Source organism: Haliotis cracherodii, unplaced genomic scaffold, assembly GCF_022045235.1.
Source record: "Haliotis cracherodii isolate W230 unplaced genomic scaffold, xgHalCrac1.p SCAF_20, whole genome shotgun sequence".
NCBI classification, from domain to species: domain Eukaryota; kingdom Metazoa; phylum Mollusca; class Gastropoda; order Lepetellida; family Haliotidae; genus Haliotis; species Haliotis cracherodii.
This window is the reverse complement of record NW_027266276.1, coordinates 11972971-11990827: the sequence shown is the minus strand read 5'-3', so window position 1 is coordinate 11990827 and position 17857 is coordinate 11972971. Positions and strand designations below refer to the sequence as shown.

The window sequence follows — 17857 nt, the reverse complement described above, 5'->3', positions numbered from 1 at the left end:
TTTAATGCAAAAATATATGCATGAAAAATCTTTGTCACAGCTGGTAACCTAGAACGATACATTCACGAAGTTTTATATTTTTAATATATATCGTGATTTCCTGCTTAAAACGTTCAGAATAACACGATTTAACAAAAATCTTTCGCCAACTTCTGAAATTTATCTAACACGAGCTTGGTATCACAGCTGTAATTTGATTGGCTGCATTAGGTCATGTGCTCAGAATTGACCAATCACGAAACTTCTAGCAGATTTTGGCAAGAAAGCATCATTAGAAACCAATTTTAATCCAATGAAATCACATGTTATAACTACAGAAAAAAAACAGATGATGTTACAAGGGCGTAGATGAAGGAATAAGCTTTCTCGCGATGTGTCATATGCCATTCTTCGACGAACGTGTTATTCATATGAAGCCCTCGAAAACGGCGGTATTTCTTCATGTTACTGAGCGGACAGCCACTGTTATCGGGAAATGGGTGATGACAGAAACTATTTATAATTCTTTTTAAAATGATTTTCCAATTACGTAAACAATGAAAATAAAACCGAAATAGGTAAGTGGATTTTATGAAATCTTACATTTGCCAAAAATCGTCAAGTTTTGGCTTCCTTGGTCCTTAATCCGGACGTTAACAACGTGTTAGCTTACATTTTTTATTTATAACGAACTTAATTAAGTTGTAAATGCATTATTTTAAATAATGTGAAAAACATAACTTTCATATTTATAAACCATAGGATCAGACCTTTCAAATGGTGTATAACATGTAGTAACAAATGTTGGCTTCATCTATCACACAAGTGTCTCAGGGAACTCAGTGTCCCAGCAGTAAACACTTCTGGTTAACTGGTGTTGAAAGAGTTAATGATGTGTATTTGATGATATGTATGCATACACAATTGGTTGTTAATTATCTTGTACAATCACAGCATGTATGTACATTAGACTCATGGAAAATACTATTTCAGCAAACCAATCACAGCGCCATTATCACAGATTCAATGAAAGGAAAAATAAATCAAAGTCAAACATTACAGCACATCGTATCCATAAGCGGTTAACCCAAATGCAAAAAGGTATTGCTGTCATCATTTTGGAAGTTACACTGATGTTTTCAATAGTTGTATCATCTTTGTGTCGCATGTACCACCGACAGAAACCATGGTCGAACTGCCACATGTGAAACCGACCTTGAAACAATACTTTTACAATATGACGTCATCTAATGTTAGACGTTGTGGCCACACTTTTGAAATCGGTTAGGGCAAGTCATACATAGGGTTAAGTAGTTTGAGCAATCACACATGACTCTTAGTCATTTCAAATTAAAAATGTAGCAGTTATTTGTCTAAACGGGCGAGCATGTAGGACAACTGGTAGATGTAGACAGCTCAGCTATGAAGCGAACATGCCCTGTCGATCACTTCGGCCATGGACATTCAATGTTTATGTTTTGATCATGAAAACCAGCCCATAAATATACACTATACCACCTAATATTAATTATCATAGCTATCTTTCCGTATCTTTGAATATTTTCTGTAAATCATCACCATAAGCAACAGAAAGACAATCTGAAACGTCTTTTTGTTTTTATCGCTGTGCTAAATCACCATGACACACAGTCAATAAACATATGCAATACTTAATAAAAAAACTTCCGTTGCGGAATAAACATTAGTAGTCTTACACCAATAACTGTACACTGGGGAAAAGTAAATCTTTCTGACCAGTCTGATCAGATTTCTTTTTCAAATTGGCTGTCTGATATTATAATAGCTACATGTATGTGACATGGGTGCATAATAAAAAGATCACCGTCATTTGTATGAAGTTCAATATGGCAGAAAAAGGTTGAGAAGCGCCGTAACCACTTTATAAATCTCACCATATTTTGTGATCCGTAGCACTGTATAAAATATGAGTTACACATCGTTAAAGCTGAGATGATGAGGGTGATAATGGTTATAATTTAGAGTTTGTGCACTCAGTGTTAGACATCTTAATTCACAGTTGCAAAGGGACATTTACACAGGACCATATATGGTCCTGTGGCACTATAAGGGTGTAAAAAGTGAGGGACCATATATGGTCCCGTGGCACCAAGTAAGTAATATTCAAAATTTAGACAATAATTTTTTCTGATACTATACATTGTGCCTTTTTGAAGACTTATCTCTTGTACTTACCATGACAGACTATTGTGTTGGGAATGCCATAACAAGTGACTGCTGAACTGGATGGGTCTTACGTAATGGCCTGGGTTCTGTGGATAGGGGTGGAGATCTGGGTTCTGTGGATAGGGGTGGAGGCCTGGGTTCTGTGGATAGGGGTGGAGACCTGGGTTCTGTGGATAGGGGTGAAGACCTGGGTTCTGTGGATAGGGGTGGAGATCTGGGTTCTGTGGATAGGGGTGGAGATCTGGGTTCTGTGGATAGGGGTGAAGACCTGGGTTCTGTGGATAGGCGTGGAGACCTGGGTTCTGTGGATAGGGGTGGAGACCTGGGTTGTGTGGATAGGCGTGGAGATCTGGGTTCTGTGGATAGGGTTGGAGACCTCGGTTCTGTGGATAGGGGTGGAGACCTGGGTCTTGTGGATAGGGGTGGAGACCTGGGTTCTGTGGATAGGGGTGGAGACCTGGGTTCCGTGGATAGGGGTGGAGATCTGGGTTCTGTGGATAGGGGTGGAGATCTGGGTTCTGTGGATAGGGGTGGAGACCTGGGTTCTGTGGATAGGGGTGAAGACCTGGGTTCTGTGGATAGGGGTGGAGATCTGGGTTCTGTGGATAGGGGTGGAGATCTGGGTTCTGTGGATAGGGGTGAAGACCTGGGTTCTGTGGATAGGGTTGGAGACCTCGGTTCTGTGGATAGGGGTGGAGACCTGGGTCTTGTGGATAGGGGTGGAGACCTGGGTTCTGTGGATAGGGGTGGAGACCTGGGTTCTGTGGATAGGGGTGGAGACCTGGGTTCTGTGGATAGGGGTGGAGATCTGGGTTCTGTGGATAGGCAGGGAGACCTGGGTTCTGTGGATAGGGGTGGAGATCTGGGTTCTGTGGATAGGGGTGGAGACCTGGGTTCTGTGGATAGGGTGGGGACCTGGGTTAGAATATGTCCCAGCATCTTATCTAAAGTCAAAAGAGGGAAATAAATTTGCCCCCTCATGGATTACTGTAAACAGGGAATTGTTTGCGACCGTTTTATTATTTTGAGTTTTGCGAACGAGACTCAATGCAAAAATAAGTATAAATAATACATATATACTTTATTCATTGCAACACGTCATCAAATGTTGAAATCAGGAACCAGAACCACAAGTTATGCAATAAGTTAAAAAAACAAATGAATGCAGAATGGTCACACAATACATCACAAATGACAGTGTAAACAGACCAAATAGTGTCACTGTTACCTCATAGTAATCCTGCCTTCTTCCATCCTCGCTTGATTGCGTCAGTGTCCTTTGCAATTTTGTCCACACAGGAGGAGACAAGCCATCTTGCGTGAATCGGTTTCATGACACTGGTCAACTTTCCGGCCAACTCAGATTAACTAGCTTCGGAGAGAAGCTGTCTATGGTTTGGTAATCGAGGGGTCATCTCAACACGGCAACTCGCAAAAATATCTCGTCGCAGTATTGTCTTTGGTGTGATATTCGCAATATTTTAACGGCGCAGAAATAAAGCTGTTAACGGTATGCATGAGAATAGGTCCCAAGCACCCTATGACTGGTTGACAGAGGCCACAAGTTGGGCCCTGTGTCTCTTCCAGTTACAATAGGTCCCCAGCACCCAATGACTGGTTGAAAGAGGCCACAAGTTGGGTCCTGTGTCTCTTCTAGTTACAATAGGTCCCCAGCACCCTATGACTGGTTGGGGTCCTGTGGGGCTTTGGATTACAATAGGTCCCCTGCTGGGCCCTGTTCCCCTAGAGACCCTATTCCTTGTTAAAGGGGACTAAATTGAATCGTCTGGTCAAGATTGGTGGCTTTGCTGATTGGCAGTCAGAATGCGCTAATTGGGTGGATTGTTTCACAACACTTTAAGTCACTGGTTTGCCTGGTCGAGACTCAAACGTTTACCTTAGTGGACTGGCTAGAGTAATCATCAAAATATTACCTAAATATATCTTGATCCTAAATGACTAAGTTGGCTACTTTAGCTGCAGATATGATGATGCACATTATTACAAATCAACTTTCGATTTTCAGAGTCTATATCAATACTTTATCAGATTAACTTTTGGGAGAGGCTGTTTATGTAGCACATGTCCACCCATGGGATTAGATTACTCCGTGTGATGTGAGGAAGCTGTCTCCTGGAACAAGGGAAACCGTCAGTGATGGAAGCCAGACAGCGACTCTTGGCATCGCTAGTTTTGTCATGGGCATTATGTGGAGGCGGTGCAGAAATAAGATACTGTATACCACACAATAAGCGCCTCGGTCCATGGGAATTGACAAAGGGGGTGCTTATCAAACCCATAATAATTTAAATTATTTTTTATAAATCAGGCGGTAGTGCACAAACTTGTTCAAATGTCCTTAAACTCAAACTGTTTTGATAATTGTAACTAGGTAATTCGTAATAATTTCATACTTTGAAGTTTACACTGTTTCTTTCATGCTGATTGGCTGAATGGGTAGTCACATGATCTGATATTTGGAGTTCACACACCTGTGAACGGCCAAAAAATGTTCACACGATGTGAAATTTTTTTTTGTGAAATTGATCGTGTGAACTACTTTCCGGGGTTTCCCCGTATTCTTGATCGGTATTTACGTTCAACTCGTTTTTCTATATATTTTTTTAATACCTTGGATACCTTTAATACCTTTAATAGCTTGGAGGTTCACACAGTTTAACCAGCGCTTTTAAATCGTTCACACTTCAGTGAACCCATCCAAACTGACGTTCAATTCTTAAATATACCTTTTCTACTGCACACCTCATGGTTTATTCTCCCGGCAGTGTCTTATTGTACGATAAGCAACTCCCACTCATTGCTTATTTCCTATAGGTGATATTGATATTATTTACAGCTGATGTTAATAAATTGTACAGGCTTTAAAATTATTTACCCATTTTTAAATAATGTGATGATTCCTTGAATAGAATATCTGACCCCGGCAATGTCTGACAAAATCCATTTTATGAACAGGGGGGGGGGGGGGCAATTTGCTCTTTCCTGCGTATTCTCACAACTCTCACATCGATTATCTGTCCCTTTTTTCCCAATGCCGATTGTCACATCTCTCCTGCTTTTGGACTTGATCGTTTAGCTATCGCGAATATCTACCTTGCCCAGCTACAACTATGGAGAACAACTCACTGCCCTCTTAAAAATAATGTTCAGTTTACAACGTCATGAAGATGCGAGCACATGTTCAAATCTCCAGAAATGACGTCATGGTACAACAATGTTTTATCGTGAAATAAACCACTCTTTGCTCTTTATTGTTTTTTGCAATTTATCATGTGGCTATTTTGTATTCCTGTACAAAACGTCTGCAATATACACAAGAAAATATGGACTGTGACCTTAGTGTTCGGTCATAATTTGGTCTAAAAGTTGGACGATGGCTGCTTAATACAGTGAATATGGTACCAGTATTATAAATGGCTGAAAAGGAAATGGATATAAACTTGAAGCTGTTTGGCTGTATAATCAAGCACTTGATATTCAGTTTGAAAGTATGAATGATTCATTTCTGTTTTTATGGAACCATGGATGTCAGGAGTGGATTAAACATCTATTGCCCACAATTTATTAGGATGATTTTTTGTGTTTCTTGAATATTACGCAAGCCTGATGATGTTATAACTAGACCAAGACTCCAGTTATACATATAAAAAATAAACGTCTGCATCACTTGGGGTTGTCTTCCCACATTAAGCTGACATGCCGTGATATAACTGGAATACTGTGATGTATCAATATATTAAGAATTGAGTCATTGTTTTGTCAAAACTTATTCATTTCTATCCCCCCAGCATAAAATACGGGGGCATATTGTCATCATCTGGTCTGTCTATCCGTCCGTCATCCATATTTCGTTTCCGGAGCCTAACAGTAAAAGATTTTCATCCAAACTTTGTACATGTATTAACCAGGGACTGAAGTGGTGCCTTTTTCTGGGGTCTGGGGGAATTTGTCATCTTCTGATGACTTGTTTTGCTTGGCATGGAGTACAAACTGAAGCTGGCACAGTGTTTCAACTGTCATGGCGTCTCAATTTAGGTTGAAGGAAAATCTAAAGTGATGGTGGGGGACATTCTTCACTATGGTGAACCAACAAGCATGGTTATAGTGCTGACATTTGAACATTTGAGATTTGAACCCATCCTTGACCAGGCTTGTAAACACCAATAGGTGAGGTGAAATGGGGTTTAACGTCGCGTCCAAGATTATTGCACTTATATAGCAACGTGCATGTACGTGTGTATGTTTGTGTGGCTGCTTGTACTAGTCCAGAATGATGCCGATTTATAGTGCTAGCTCACTGAGATACCATGCCGCAGTTTAACATGAATACCCCACTCAGACACAGTATGCTGACTCCGAGCCGACCAGTCCTTGTTTTAGCCCCTTAATGCCGAGCGCCTGACAGGGTAACAACAAGTACCATCTTTTAACGTCTTTTGGTATGACGCGGCCGGGGATTGAACCCCTGACCTTCCGCTCTCCTTGCGGACGCTCTACCACTAGACCACAGAGGCGGTCCTGTAAACACCAATACCCTGGCAACGGGACGTTGTCCCAGGGACAAGAACAATCAGTCTCTAGAGTACCATATTTTGTTTCATAACGACAGTGTTTTCAATTAATGCTTATTTTTATTTGGTATTTCAATTTCTTTCTCCTGCAGCCAATCTATATTGATTGCAACAATTGCCACCAAATTTAAACACTTATTCATCTGGATATGGCATCAGTAGCAAAACAAGTACCGTATTCAACGTAATAAGCGCCCAGGGTGCTCTCAAAATTAGAAATAGGGTGCGCTTATTAGAATATTATTTTGAGTGGAAAGATCTAAATTTCGTGGTTTATGCTAACAGCCTGAAGCGTTTACATACGACAGATACATTTTTCAAGAATTTAATTGCCCATAATTAAGGGTAATATAACACAAGAGTGTGTATTATACACGAAAAAATAAATCCTGTGTACATTGATCAATCGGAAGGGGTGCTGATTAGGATTGTTCACAAGCCAATATATTAGCAAATATCGCCGTGGGCGCTTATTACGTTGAATATGGTATTCGGAAGATCATCTGTGTTTCATTAGGGACAGAACTGTTCTGTCTTTATTTGTTTTTCTGTTTGGTAAAGGTGCTGTATAGTTTCTAAACCTTGTTAGTCTGGAAACAGTGTGAGTATGGAAACCCTGCTGATTTGAAAACCCTGTTAATTGAGCAACCCTTTTAGTCTAGAAACCCTTTTAACCCAGAAACCCTGCTAGTATGGAAACCCTTTTGGTCATAAAACCCTGTTAGTTGAGCAGCCCTTTCAGTCTGGAAACTCTTTTTACCAAGAAATCTTGCTGCCAGGAAACCTTGTTAGTCTTGAAACCCTGTTAGTCTGGAAACCCTGTTGATCATAAAACCCTGTTAGTTCAGCAACCCTTTTAGCCTGGAAATGCTATTAACCAAGAAACCTTGCTAGACAGGAAACCCTGTTAGTCTGGAAATGTTAGTCTGGATGCACTGTTATTCATGCAACCCTTTTAGTCAGGAAACCCTGTTAGTGTGGAAATCTTAAGAAAAAAAGGCACAACTTTATGGATAACAACTTCTGATTTTTTGCATATAGCGATGTTTTGATGCAGATTCTTTAACTGTTATCAAGCTGGAGTGACAAGTGTGGGGTATACATGCATGACACGTTGTGATAAGCAGCAGATTAACGTTGACATCAACGGTAATAGATAACATGTAGACAATGGGGTGAAGCCAGATTTACAGTAAGACTGACAAATAGCACAAGGGTAATGAAGCACACGGGTAATGAAGCACACGGGTAATGAAGCACATGGGTAATGAATCACATGGGTAATGAATCACATGGGTAATGAATCACATGGGTAATGTAGCACACGGGTAATGAAGCACACGGGTAATGAAGCACACGGGTAATGTAGCACACAGGTAATGAAGCACACGGGTAATGAAGCACACGGGTAATGTAGCACACGGGTAATGAAGCACACGGGTAATGAAGCAGACGGGTAATGAAGCACACGGGTAATGAAGCACACGGGTAATGAAGCACATAGGTAATGAAGCACATGGGTAATGAAGCACATGGGTAATGAAGCACACGGGTAATGAAGCACACGGGTAATGAAGCACATGGGTAATGAATCACATGGGTAATGAATCACATGGGTAATGAATCACATGGGTAATGTAGCACACGGGTAATGAAGCACACGGGTAATGAAGCACACGGGTAATGTAGCACACAGGTAATGAAGCACACGGGTAATGAAGCACACGGGTAATGTAGCACACGGGTAATGAAGCACACGGGTAATGAAGCAGACGGGTAATGAAGCACACGGGTAATGAAGCACACGGGTAATGAAGCACATGGGTAATGAAGCACATGGGTAATGAAGCAAACGGGTAATGAAGCACACGGGTAATGAAGCACATAGGTAATGAAGCACACAGGTAATGAAGCACACAGGTAATGAAGCACATGGGTAATGAAGCACATGGGTAATGTAGCACACGGGTAATGAAGCACACGGGTAATGAAGCACACGGGTAATGAAGCACATGGGTAATGTAGCACACGGGTAATGAAACACACGGGTAATAAAGCAAACGGGTAATGAAGCACACGGGTAATGAATCACACGGGTAATGAAGAACACGGGTAATGAAGCACACGGGTAATGAAGCACACGGGTAATGTAGCACACGGGTAATGAAGCACACGGGTAATGAAGCACACGGGTAATGAAACACACGGGTAATGAAACATGGGTAATGAATCACACGGGTAATGAAGCACACGGGTAATGAAGCACACGGGTAATGAAGCACACGGGTAATGAATCACACGGGTAATGAAGAACACGGGTAATGAAGCACACGGGTAATGAAGCACACGGGTAATGTAGCACACGGGTAATGAAGCACACGGGTAATGAAGCACACGGGTAATGAAACACACGGGTAATGAAGCAGACGGGTAATGAAGCACACGGGTAATGAAGCACACGGGTAATGAAGCACACGGGTAATGAAGCACATGGGTAATGAAGCACACGGGTAATGAAACACACGGGTAATGAAGCAGACGGGTAATTTAGCACACGGGTAATGTAGCACACGGGTAATGAAGCACACGGGTAATGTAGCACACGGGTAATGAAGCACACGGGTAATGAAGCACACGGGTAATGAAGCACACGGGTAATGAAGCACATGGGTAATGAAGCACATGGGTAATGAAGCACACGGGTAATGTAGCACACGGGTAATGAAGCACACGGGTAATGAAGCACACGGGTAATGTAGCACACGGGTAATGAAGCACACGGGTAATGAAGCAAACGGGTAATGAAGCACACGGGTAATGAAGCACATGGGTAATGAAGCACACGGGTAATGAAACACATGGGTAATGAAGCAGACGGGTAATGTAGCACACGGGTAATGTAGCACACGGGTAATGAAGCACACGGGTAATGTAGCACACGGGTAATGTAGCACACGGGTAATGAAGCACACGGGTAATGAAGCACACGGGTAATGTAGCACACGGGTAATGAAGCACACGGGTAATGTAGCACACGGGTAATGAAGCACACGGGTAATGAAGCACACGGGTAATGAAGCACATGGGTAATGAAGCACACGGGTAATGAAACACACGGGTAATGAAACATGGGTAATGAAGCACACGGGTAATGAAGCACACGGGTAATGAAGCACACGGGTAATGAAGCACACGGGTAATGAAGCACACGGGTAATGAAACACACGGGTAATGAAACATGGGTAATGAATCACACGGGTAATGAATCACACGGGTAATGAAACACACGGGTAATGAAGCACACGGGTAATGAAGCACACGGGTAATGAAGCCAGATTTACAGTTAGAATGACAAATTGCACACAGGTTATGAAGCACACGGGTAGTGAAGCCAGATTTACAGGAAGAATGACTACAGTAAGAATAAGGATTATAGGGATTGTACAATTGTGACAAGCTGACTGGATCCTAATTAGCTTATTACCTGAAGTTGTTATCCATAAAGTTGTATGTTTTTCTTAATTATTTGCCAACTTCTAGAATGACAATCAAACACTTATGAATGCCGTGCAAGTGTAGAAACCCTGTTAGTCAGGAAACCCTTTTAGTCAGGAAACCCTTTTAGTCAGGAAACCCTGTTAGTGCAGAAACCCTTTTAGTCAGGAAACCCTGTTAGTGCAGAAACCCTGTTAGCCGGGAAACCCTGCTTGTCATACAAACAAATCTATTTTGTTTCAACATTTTCCACTTAATAATCTGTCTGGATGACATGATTTAATTCTGTGATGTGTGGTTTCATTCCTTCACAACATCAAAACCAAACCGTAACAAAAGCTTATATCAGCCAATAAGGATGCAGCCAGTTGATAACTGCATCAGTATCTACATGTATTGCTAATAGAGTAATTACGGTACAAACCAATAGCGCCATCGTCTGAAGCATGGCTCAGATTTATTTTGGTCGGACTGTAATCCTTCAGAAGGGATGGCAAATCCTTTAACCTTGTAATTTGTGACAATTATTGATGAAATGTCTGTGGAGTGGTGCATAAGGATGGATTAAGAAGCAATTGCACAGGAACCGTGGCAGAACGAAGTAAATGGGCCAATGGGACATCTAACAGAATCTGTTACACAGCAGATTGTGGCAGTCAGTTTAAAATCCAGTGTGGTATAATTGGCCATTTTGGGTCTGAATTCTAACGAGACTTATCTTTCCTTGCCCAAATTATGCGCCGGTACTGACAGGTTTTCGGCCTACGGAGAACCAAACCAAATTAGAAAAGGCAGCTGATCCGTCACTTTAAAACTGAGCTTCTGATGGGAACTGTGTCCTTATCTGTGTTAGTTGAGATTAAAGAATTCAGCTGCGGAGAAGGGGGCAGGGGTGGCCATGTTGTCTAAGGCGACGCTATTCGCTGGGCAGAGTTGCGTTCCTTGGGCACGCCAGAAACCTACGATTGTGGGTTCGAATCCCAGTTCGCCCTGATTATGTTTCTAGGTTTGTCAGCACCATATCCGTGCTCGTGGGTTTCACCGGAGTGGTAAACGTCTGAGACCTGCTTCACTTCGGGCTTTCATCTCACATCAAGCTGACACGCCGTGATGTAACTGGAATACTGTTAAAAGCGGCGTTAAACCCAACTCACTCACTCACACTCAGCTGCAGAGAAGACATCGTAACAGGTGAAGATTTGACGGGTATGGGAGGATGTAGGGTTGTGTGGGCTGCTGGCCGAGTCCGATCACAGACACCAATTACTGTTCCTGACATAAGCACCCAGCTATTATCAGGCCGTCTGATAAAGTTATGAATATTTTATGGTCCATTATTCATCTCCTGCTCGGTTCTCCTGGCAGACTCGCATCCAGGCCGCCATGAATACACTGCAATCGTGTGTGGATAAACCTGACCAGAATACTTATTAGATTTTGGGAAGCTAAGTGTACAAATTAATCTCTGGAAATTAAGCCTTGTAGGATAACCAGTCTTAGATCACCTGACCTGGGAATTTCTTGGCTTCATTGTGGAGTATATCATTTCTGTGACCTCAATTTGTTTGTTTGTTTGTTTGTTTGTTGTTAAACGCTGCACTCAGAAACATTCCAGCTAATGTTTTGTCTGTAAATACTTGAGTCTGGACCAGACAATCCAGTGATTGACATCATGAGCATTAGTCCACACAATTGGGGTATGATGACACGCATCAACAAAGTCAGCAAGCAAGGCCACCCGATCCCATTAGTTGCCTCTTACAATAAGCATAGTAGCCTTTTACGGCAAGCATGGGTTGCTGAAGACCTTTTCTAACCTGGAACTTCACGGGTACAATTTTATTCCTGTCATTAGAAAAATATCAGCATATGTCTATGTTTTATCGTTTGAACATTTTTTTAAATGTATTTTTAAATTATTTTCTGTACCTGTTGCTGGAATTAAGGAATAAAGATTAAGTAACATGAAGAATGAAATATGTAGCCCGCTCGTATGTAACTGAAAGAGGGGCAGAGTTACATTCCTTAGCTTCAGTAGGATCAGCTGACTTCACCTCAGTGTGGTAAACATCTAGACATGACGAAGTTGACATGCTGTAGCTGTCATGATGACTGAAAGCAGCATTAAACTCACACACTCACCTTCACCTTTGAAACCATACCAAGGTCATGGTATCAGTTCGTACTGGACTCAATCGCTACCATAGCTTCACTCTGCAGTGTTGCATCCCTCGATGTGGTTTGCAATCCTCCATTCACAGTGATTAATGTTTCTAGGTTTGTGAACACCATACCCATGCTTGTCACATGATTTCACTGAAATTGTAAATATAGGAAATATGGCCGTCTTGACAACACAACAACACAAGAAGTCATAGAGGTAAATTGACAGCGTCAACATTATTTAGTCTTCTACAAGGGCTGGGACGGGTAACTCGGGTACTCCGGTCGGATGGGTCCTGAGTAGGACCTGGATACCCACAGGACTACCCGGACACGTGGTTAGTCACGTGATATAGTGTTTAATGACAAAAATTATCTAAAATGGTTACATTATAAGTCACTAATGTTCCAATTTCTTTCTGACAATGCACCCATTCCTTCTGACTTTTATATGTTTGAATAAAGATAAAACTTCATGCAGTAAACTTCAGTGTATGCATGACCAGATCGCTTTACACATATATCTAAATACATTTTGCAAGGGCTACGGTCAAACTTTTCAAAATCGGACAGTTTTTACCTATCTCTAGATATCTTCAGTGGGTATCCGGGTAGGGTTAGGTAATAGGGTGATGGGTACCCGGGTAGTAAATGTGGACTCGTGCCAGCCCTATCTTCTACACCAGGGATTTCAGATTATAATTGGACCCCAGCAACCTATGCTCATCGTAAGAGGCGACCAAATAGATCGGCTGTCAGTCTGGGTGAGAAAACCTGACTTCGGTTAGTGATATAAAGATGGTGACGGATCTGAAACAAAACTGTGTTGTTTAATAGGGCTGGCTATCGATATACAGTATTCGACATAATAAGCGCCCAGGGTGCTCTCAAAATTAGAAATAGGGGGCTCTTCTTAGAATATTATTTTGGTGAAAAAATAGGGTCGATTTGTTCGATATTTGGTCGAATACGGTAGATTATAGAGAGCGATAACCGCTAACCATTATCGATCAAGTATCCGTAAATATTGGAGGAGTAACTTATGTATATAAGAAAGTCCCGAAAGAAATCAACATATTTCACTGGTGAGCAGTGACACATTAATACGTAGACATTTTTTTAGACATTTGAGACATAACCAAAACAGTTTCATTCCAGCTTCGACAATTGACATTTTTGACAAAAACAAGTCTGTTTCAGTAAATCTCAACTTTATTTCATCACAATAGTTTATGTAAGTTATTTTCAATGACATCACTTTCATTTTGATGATCTTGCGTCCCTTGGGCACGCCAGAAACCGGTTCGCCCTTATTATGTTTCTAGGTTTGTCAGCACCATACCTAGCCAGCCCTAATGTTTAATGGGTAAGGGACTATAACATGTTGGATGTACTTCAGTGGTTGATGACAGTGTCGAAGGAGTCATTTATTATAGGAAATATGGTGTTGATGGTGATCCTGACTTTACACAGGAAGTCAACAGAGGTAAAGAGACTGAATTGATGCCGTCAGCATCTCTTTATAGTCCGCTCCAAGGCAGAGAAAACAGACCAATTTGACATTGACAAACAGTAACACCTTGAGGCATGTTTGTAGTGTTGAGAAATCAATGGACAATTTACAGAATTGGCAAAGTGATAATGGAAGGTGTGTCATATTGTGCTATGATTATTGTGTCATATTGTGCTATGATTATTTGTCATACTGTGATGTTATTGTGTGGTATAGTGATATTATCGTTGTAATTTGTGCTAAATTTGAATACATGTTATTTGTGGAAAATGGGTTCCAGAGGCAATTCCGTAAAGCGTGTTATTTTTAAAAATTTAATTACTGTAAATTGTGAAATTAATGTGTCTCCAAAAGAATGAGACCGCTGGCCCCTAGCCAAAAATGTGACTCAATATGAATGCGACACCCCCTCCTCTCAAGCATCAGTGGATTTATATCTAAAGAAAATACAGGAGAATCCTCACCTTAATCAAACCTTACATTAATCCAATCACACACCAAATAGCACCGCTTATTATCGCTGTGTAGAGTACTTCCACTAAAACAATACATGTGTGCTGGCTAGTGTCGGCCTTTGACGCATTTGCAGGTGTAATCAGTGATGACATCAGTGAGTAGAACAATAGTCTTGACCCCAGCAGTGACAATTCACAGCATGTAATTAGTGTTTGAATGACATTGTTTATATACTTGTTACAAGTGCTGCTCAATAAACAGTGATGTGGAATACATAGTTGTTTGTTTTCAGCGTATGTCTAAGTTGATATTTCTGCTACCCAAAATGTCTTATTGTTGATATAAATGTGATGTTTAATAATGCAAGCAAAGACCACTCGCATTTTTCGCATTTAATTCACGCTCGTTAATTTCAAGATTTACAGTATATATTGTTCACCTGCTTCCGGTCAAGCAAAGGATATGATACAAGATCCTGACACTCAAAACCAGTGTGTTAGAGCTTCAGCTCACCTGTGTGATCTAGTGAAAGAGTCTTGTCCTTCAAATATCTTTCACCTTTGAGGCAGGTGTTGAGTGGACTTCACTTCCTGTAGATTTAAGATCACTCTGAGCACTGTCAGCTCAAGAAATGGCTGTGGAGTCATCCCACAGATGACATCCTTACCTTACAAGCTTGCTGATGGTGTAAACCTCTTTGGTCATGTGGACAAGGCGTCTGATGTTGGATCAGAAGGTCCATGGTTCGAATCCGCTCACAGGACTCTGAAATTTTATGGCTGCTGCATTTGGAGAAACTTAAATGCATGTATCAATCATCGCTTTGAGTTTGATGATCGACTAAGCATCGGGGGGCTTAGCCCTGATACTGATCCTAGGTTGGTCAACACCTTGTGGGTTTCAGCAGTATGTTGATAATAGTCAGGGAATGCTGTTATTGGTATTGGGAACACTGTTTGTGGTATTGGGAACACTGTTGTTGGTATTTTGAACAGTGTTGGTGGTATTGTAAACACTGTTTATGGTAATGGGAACACAGTTTATGGTATTGGAAATACTTTTGATGGTATTGGGAACACTGTTTGTGGTATTGGAAACACTGTTGTTGGTATTTTGAAAGTGTTGGTGGTATTGTAAACACTGTTTATGGTATTGGGAACACAGTTTATGGTATTGGAAATACTTTTGATGGTATTGGGGAAACTGTTGATGGTTTTGGCAACATTGTTGGTGGTATTGGGAACAGTGTTTATGGCATTGGAAACACTGTTGGTGGTATTGGGAACAGTGTTTGGGTTTTGGCAACATTGTTGGTGGTATTGGGAACAGTGTTTATGGCATTGGAAACACTGTTGGTGGTATTGAGAACAGTGTTTGGGTATTGGGAACACTGTTGGTGGTATTGGCAACAGCGTCTATGGTATTGGGAACACTGTTGGTGGTGTTGGCAACAGCGTTTATGGTATTGGGAACACTGTTGATGGTGTTGGCAACAGCGTTTATGGTATTGGGAACACTGTTGATGGTGTTGGCAACAGTGTTGATGACTTGAATGGTTATAAAGTGTACATGATCCTCCATCTGTTCTTCAACTTCTGTGTTCTTCTTCCAGGATATGGTGCTGGTGGCATTTGGCCGGCCCGGTTTCTATGTGCTCACTGTTCTGCAGTTCCTCTACCCCTTTATAGGTAAGTGTTATCTCAGCAGGTGTCACATGTGTGGGGACTTCTTGTGTAAGCCTGACAGGAAAGAACAGGGTCTTAATATCTGCCTGTGGTGATGTGCGCTGTCTCTACATGTAAGCCTGGCTGGTATAGAACAGGTCCAGTTCTATATCTGCCTGTGGTGATGTCATGTAAGCCTGGCCAGTATAGAACAGGTCCAGTTGTCTATCTGCCTGTGGTGATGTCATGTAATCCTGGCCGGTATAGAACAGGTCCAGTTATCTATCTGCCTGTGGTGATGTCATGTAAGCCTGGCCGGTATAGAACATGTCCTGTTATATATCTGCCTGTGGGGATGTCATGTAAGCCTGGCTGGTATAGAACAGGTCCTGTTATCCATCTGCCTGTGGTGATGTCATGTAAGCCTGGCCGATATAGAACAGGTCCAGTTATATATCTACCTGTGGTGATGTCATGTAAGCCTGGCTGGTATAGAACAGGTCCTGTTATCCATCTGCCTGTGGTGATGTCATGTAAGCCTGGCCGATATAGAACAGGTCCAGTTATATATCTACCTGTGGTGATGTCATGTAAGCCTGGGTGGTATAGAACAGGTCCAGTTATATATCTACCTGTGGGGATGTCATGTAAGCCTGGCCAGTATAGAACAGGTCCAGTTGTCTTTCTGCCTGTGGTGATGTCATGTAATCCTGGCCAGTATAGAACAGGTCCAGTTATATATCTGCCTGTGGTGATGTCATGTAAGCCTGGCCAGTATAGAACAGGTCCAGTTCTATATCTGCCTGTGGGGATGTCATGTAAGCCTGGCCGATATAGAACAGGTCCAGTTATATATCTGCATGTGGTGATGTCAAGTAATCCTGGCCGGTATAGAACAGGGCCAGTTGTCTATCTGCCTGTGGTGATATCATGTAAGCCTGGCCGATATAGAACAGGGCCAGTTGTCTATCTGCCTGTGGTGATGTCATGTAAACCCTGGTGGTATAGAACAGGTCCAGTTCTATATCTGCCTGTGGGGATGTCATGTAAGCCTAGCCGGTATAGAACAGGTCCGGTTATATATCTGCCTGTGGTGAATCCCAAATCTGCTTGGAAATTTTGCATAACAACCCTTGTCTGTTGGTTAGCTGTTGAAGTTTTATGATGAATTTGTTAACCATCACCACAAACTCATCAAAATGAATGACAACAAATGATATTCGGCTCACAGATTTCTCTCCTGATTCTTTGTCAGTAATGAAACCAACCAATCAGCTTGAAATGATTAACTGGAACAATAACACATCAAGTTACAATGTTAATGTAGCGGACCTTCTGATTCGAGGTCGGACTCCTTGTCCACATGACCAAAGACGTTAACCCCGTCAGCAAGCTGACAAGGTAAGGATGTCATCTGTGGGATGACTCCACGCCCTGCTACATTAAGTTCACACAGAATAGGCTATTTGAAAGACTGACAAAGATGTAGTCCAAGATGAAAGGATGACAATGTTAATTCGGAGACGGGTTCCATGCAGGATCATGCCATCACTGATGACACTGTCGGGTAGTTGGTGTGCACAGCTGTTGCGTGGTTGTGGGGAAGTGACCTGCTATCTGTCATATACATATATTTATGAACTGTTATCAACTAATTAGGCGTGGTAGTGAACATGTGCTGTAAGTACACTGCTGTGTAAGCAGAGATTTATCCAGGGTTTTAAACAAAGCGCTCCTAGCAGGCCAATGGGGAAAAATCATTATTTTGTTCTATTTTTCGTTAATAGGTA

The 17857-nt window shown here is 41.8% G+C and overlaps 1 protein-coding gene across 1 annotated transcript in view; it reads left to right on the top strand.

The window, feature by feature from the left end:
* LOC139470120 (putative sodium-coupled neutral amino acid transporter 11) overlaps window positions 1-17857 on the top strand; it is a 130955-nt gene that overhangs the window by 96440 nt on the left and 16658 nt on the right. Inside the window, exon 5 of the mRNA XM_071252415.1 lies at window positions 16016-16091. Within this exon, the coding sequence (XP_071108516.1) occupies window positions 16016-16091 (76 nt within the window). The remainder of the gene's footprint in view (window positions 1-16015; window positions 16092-17857) is intronic.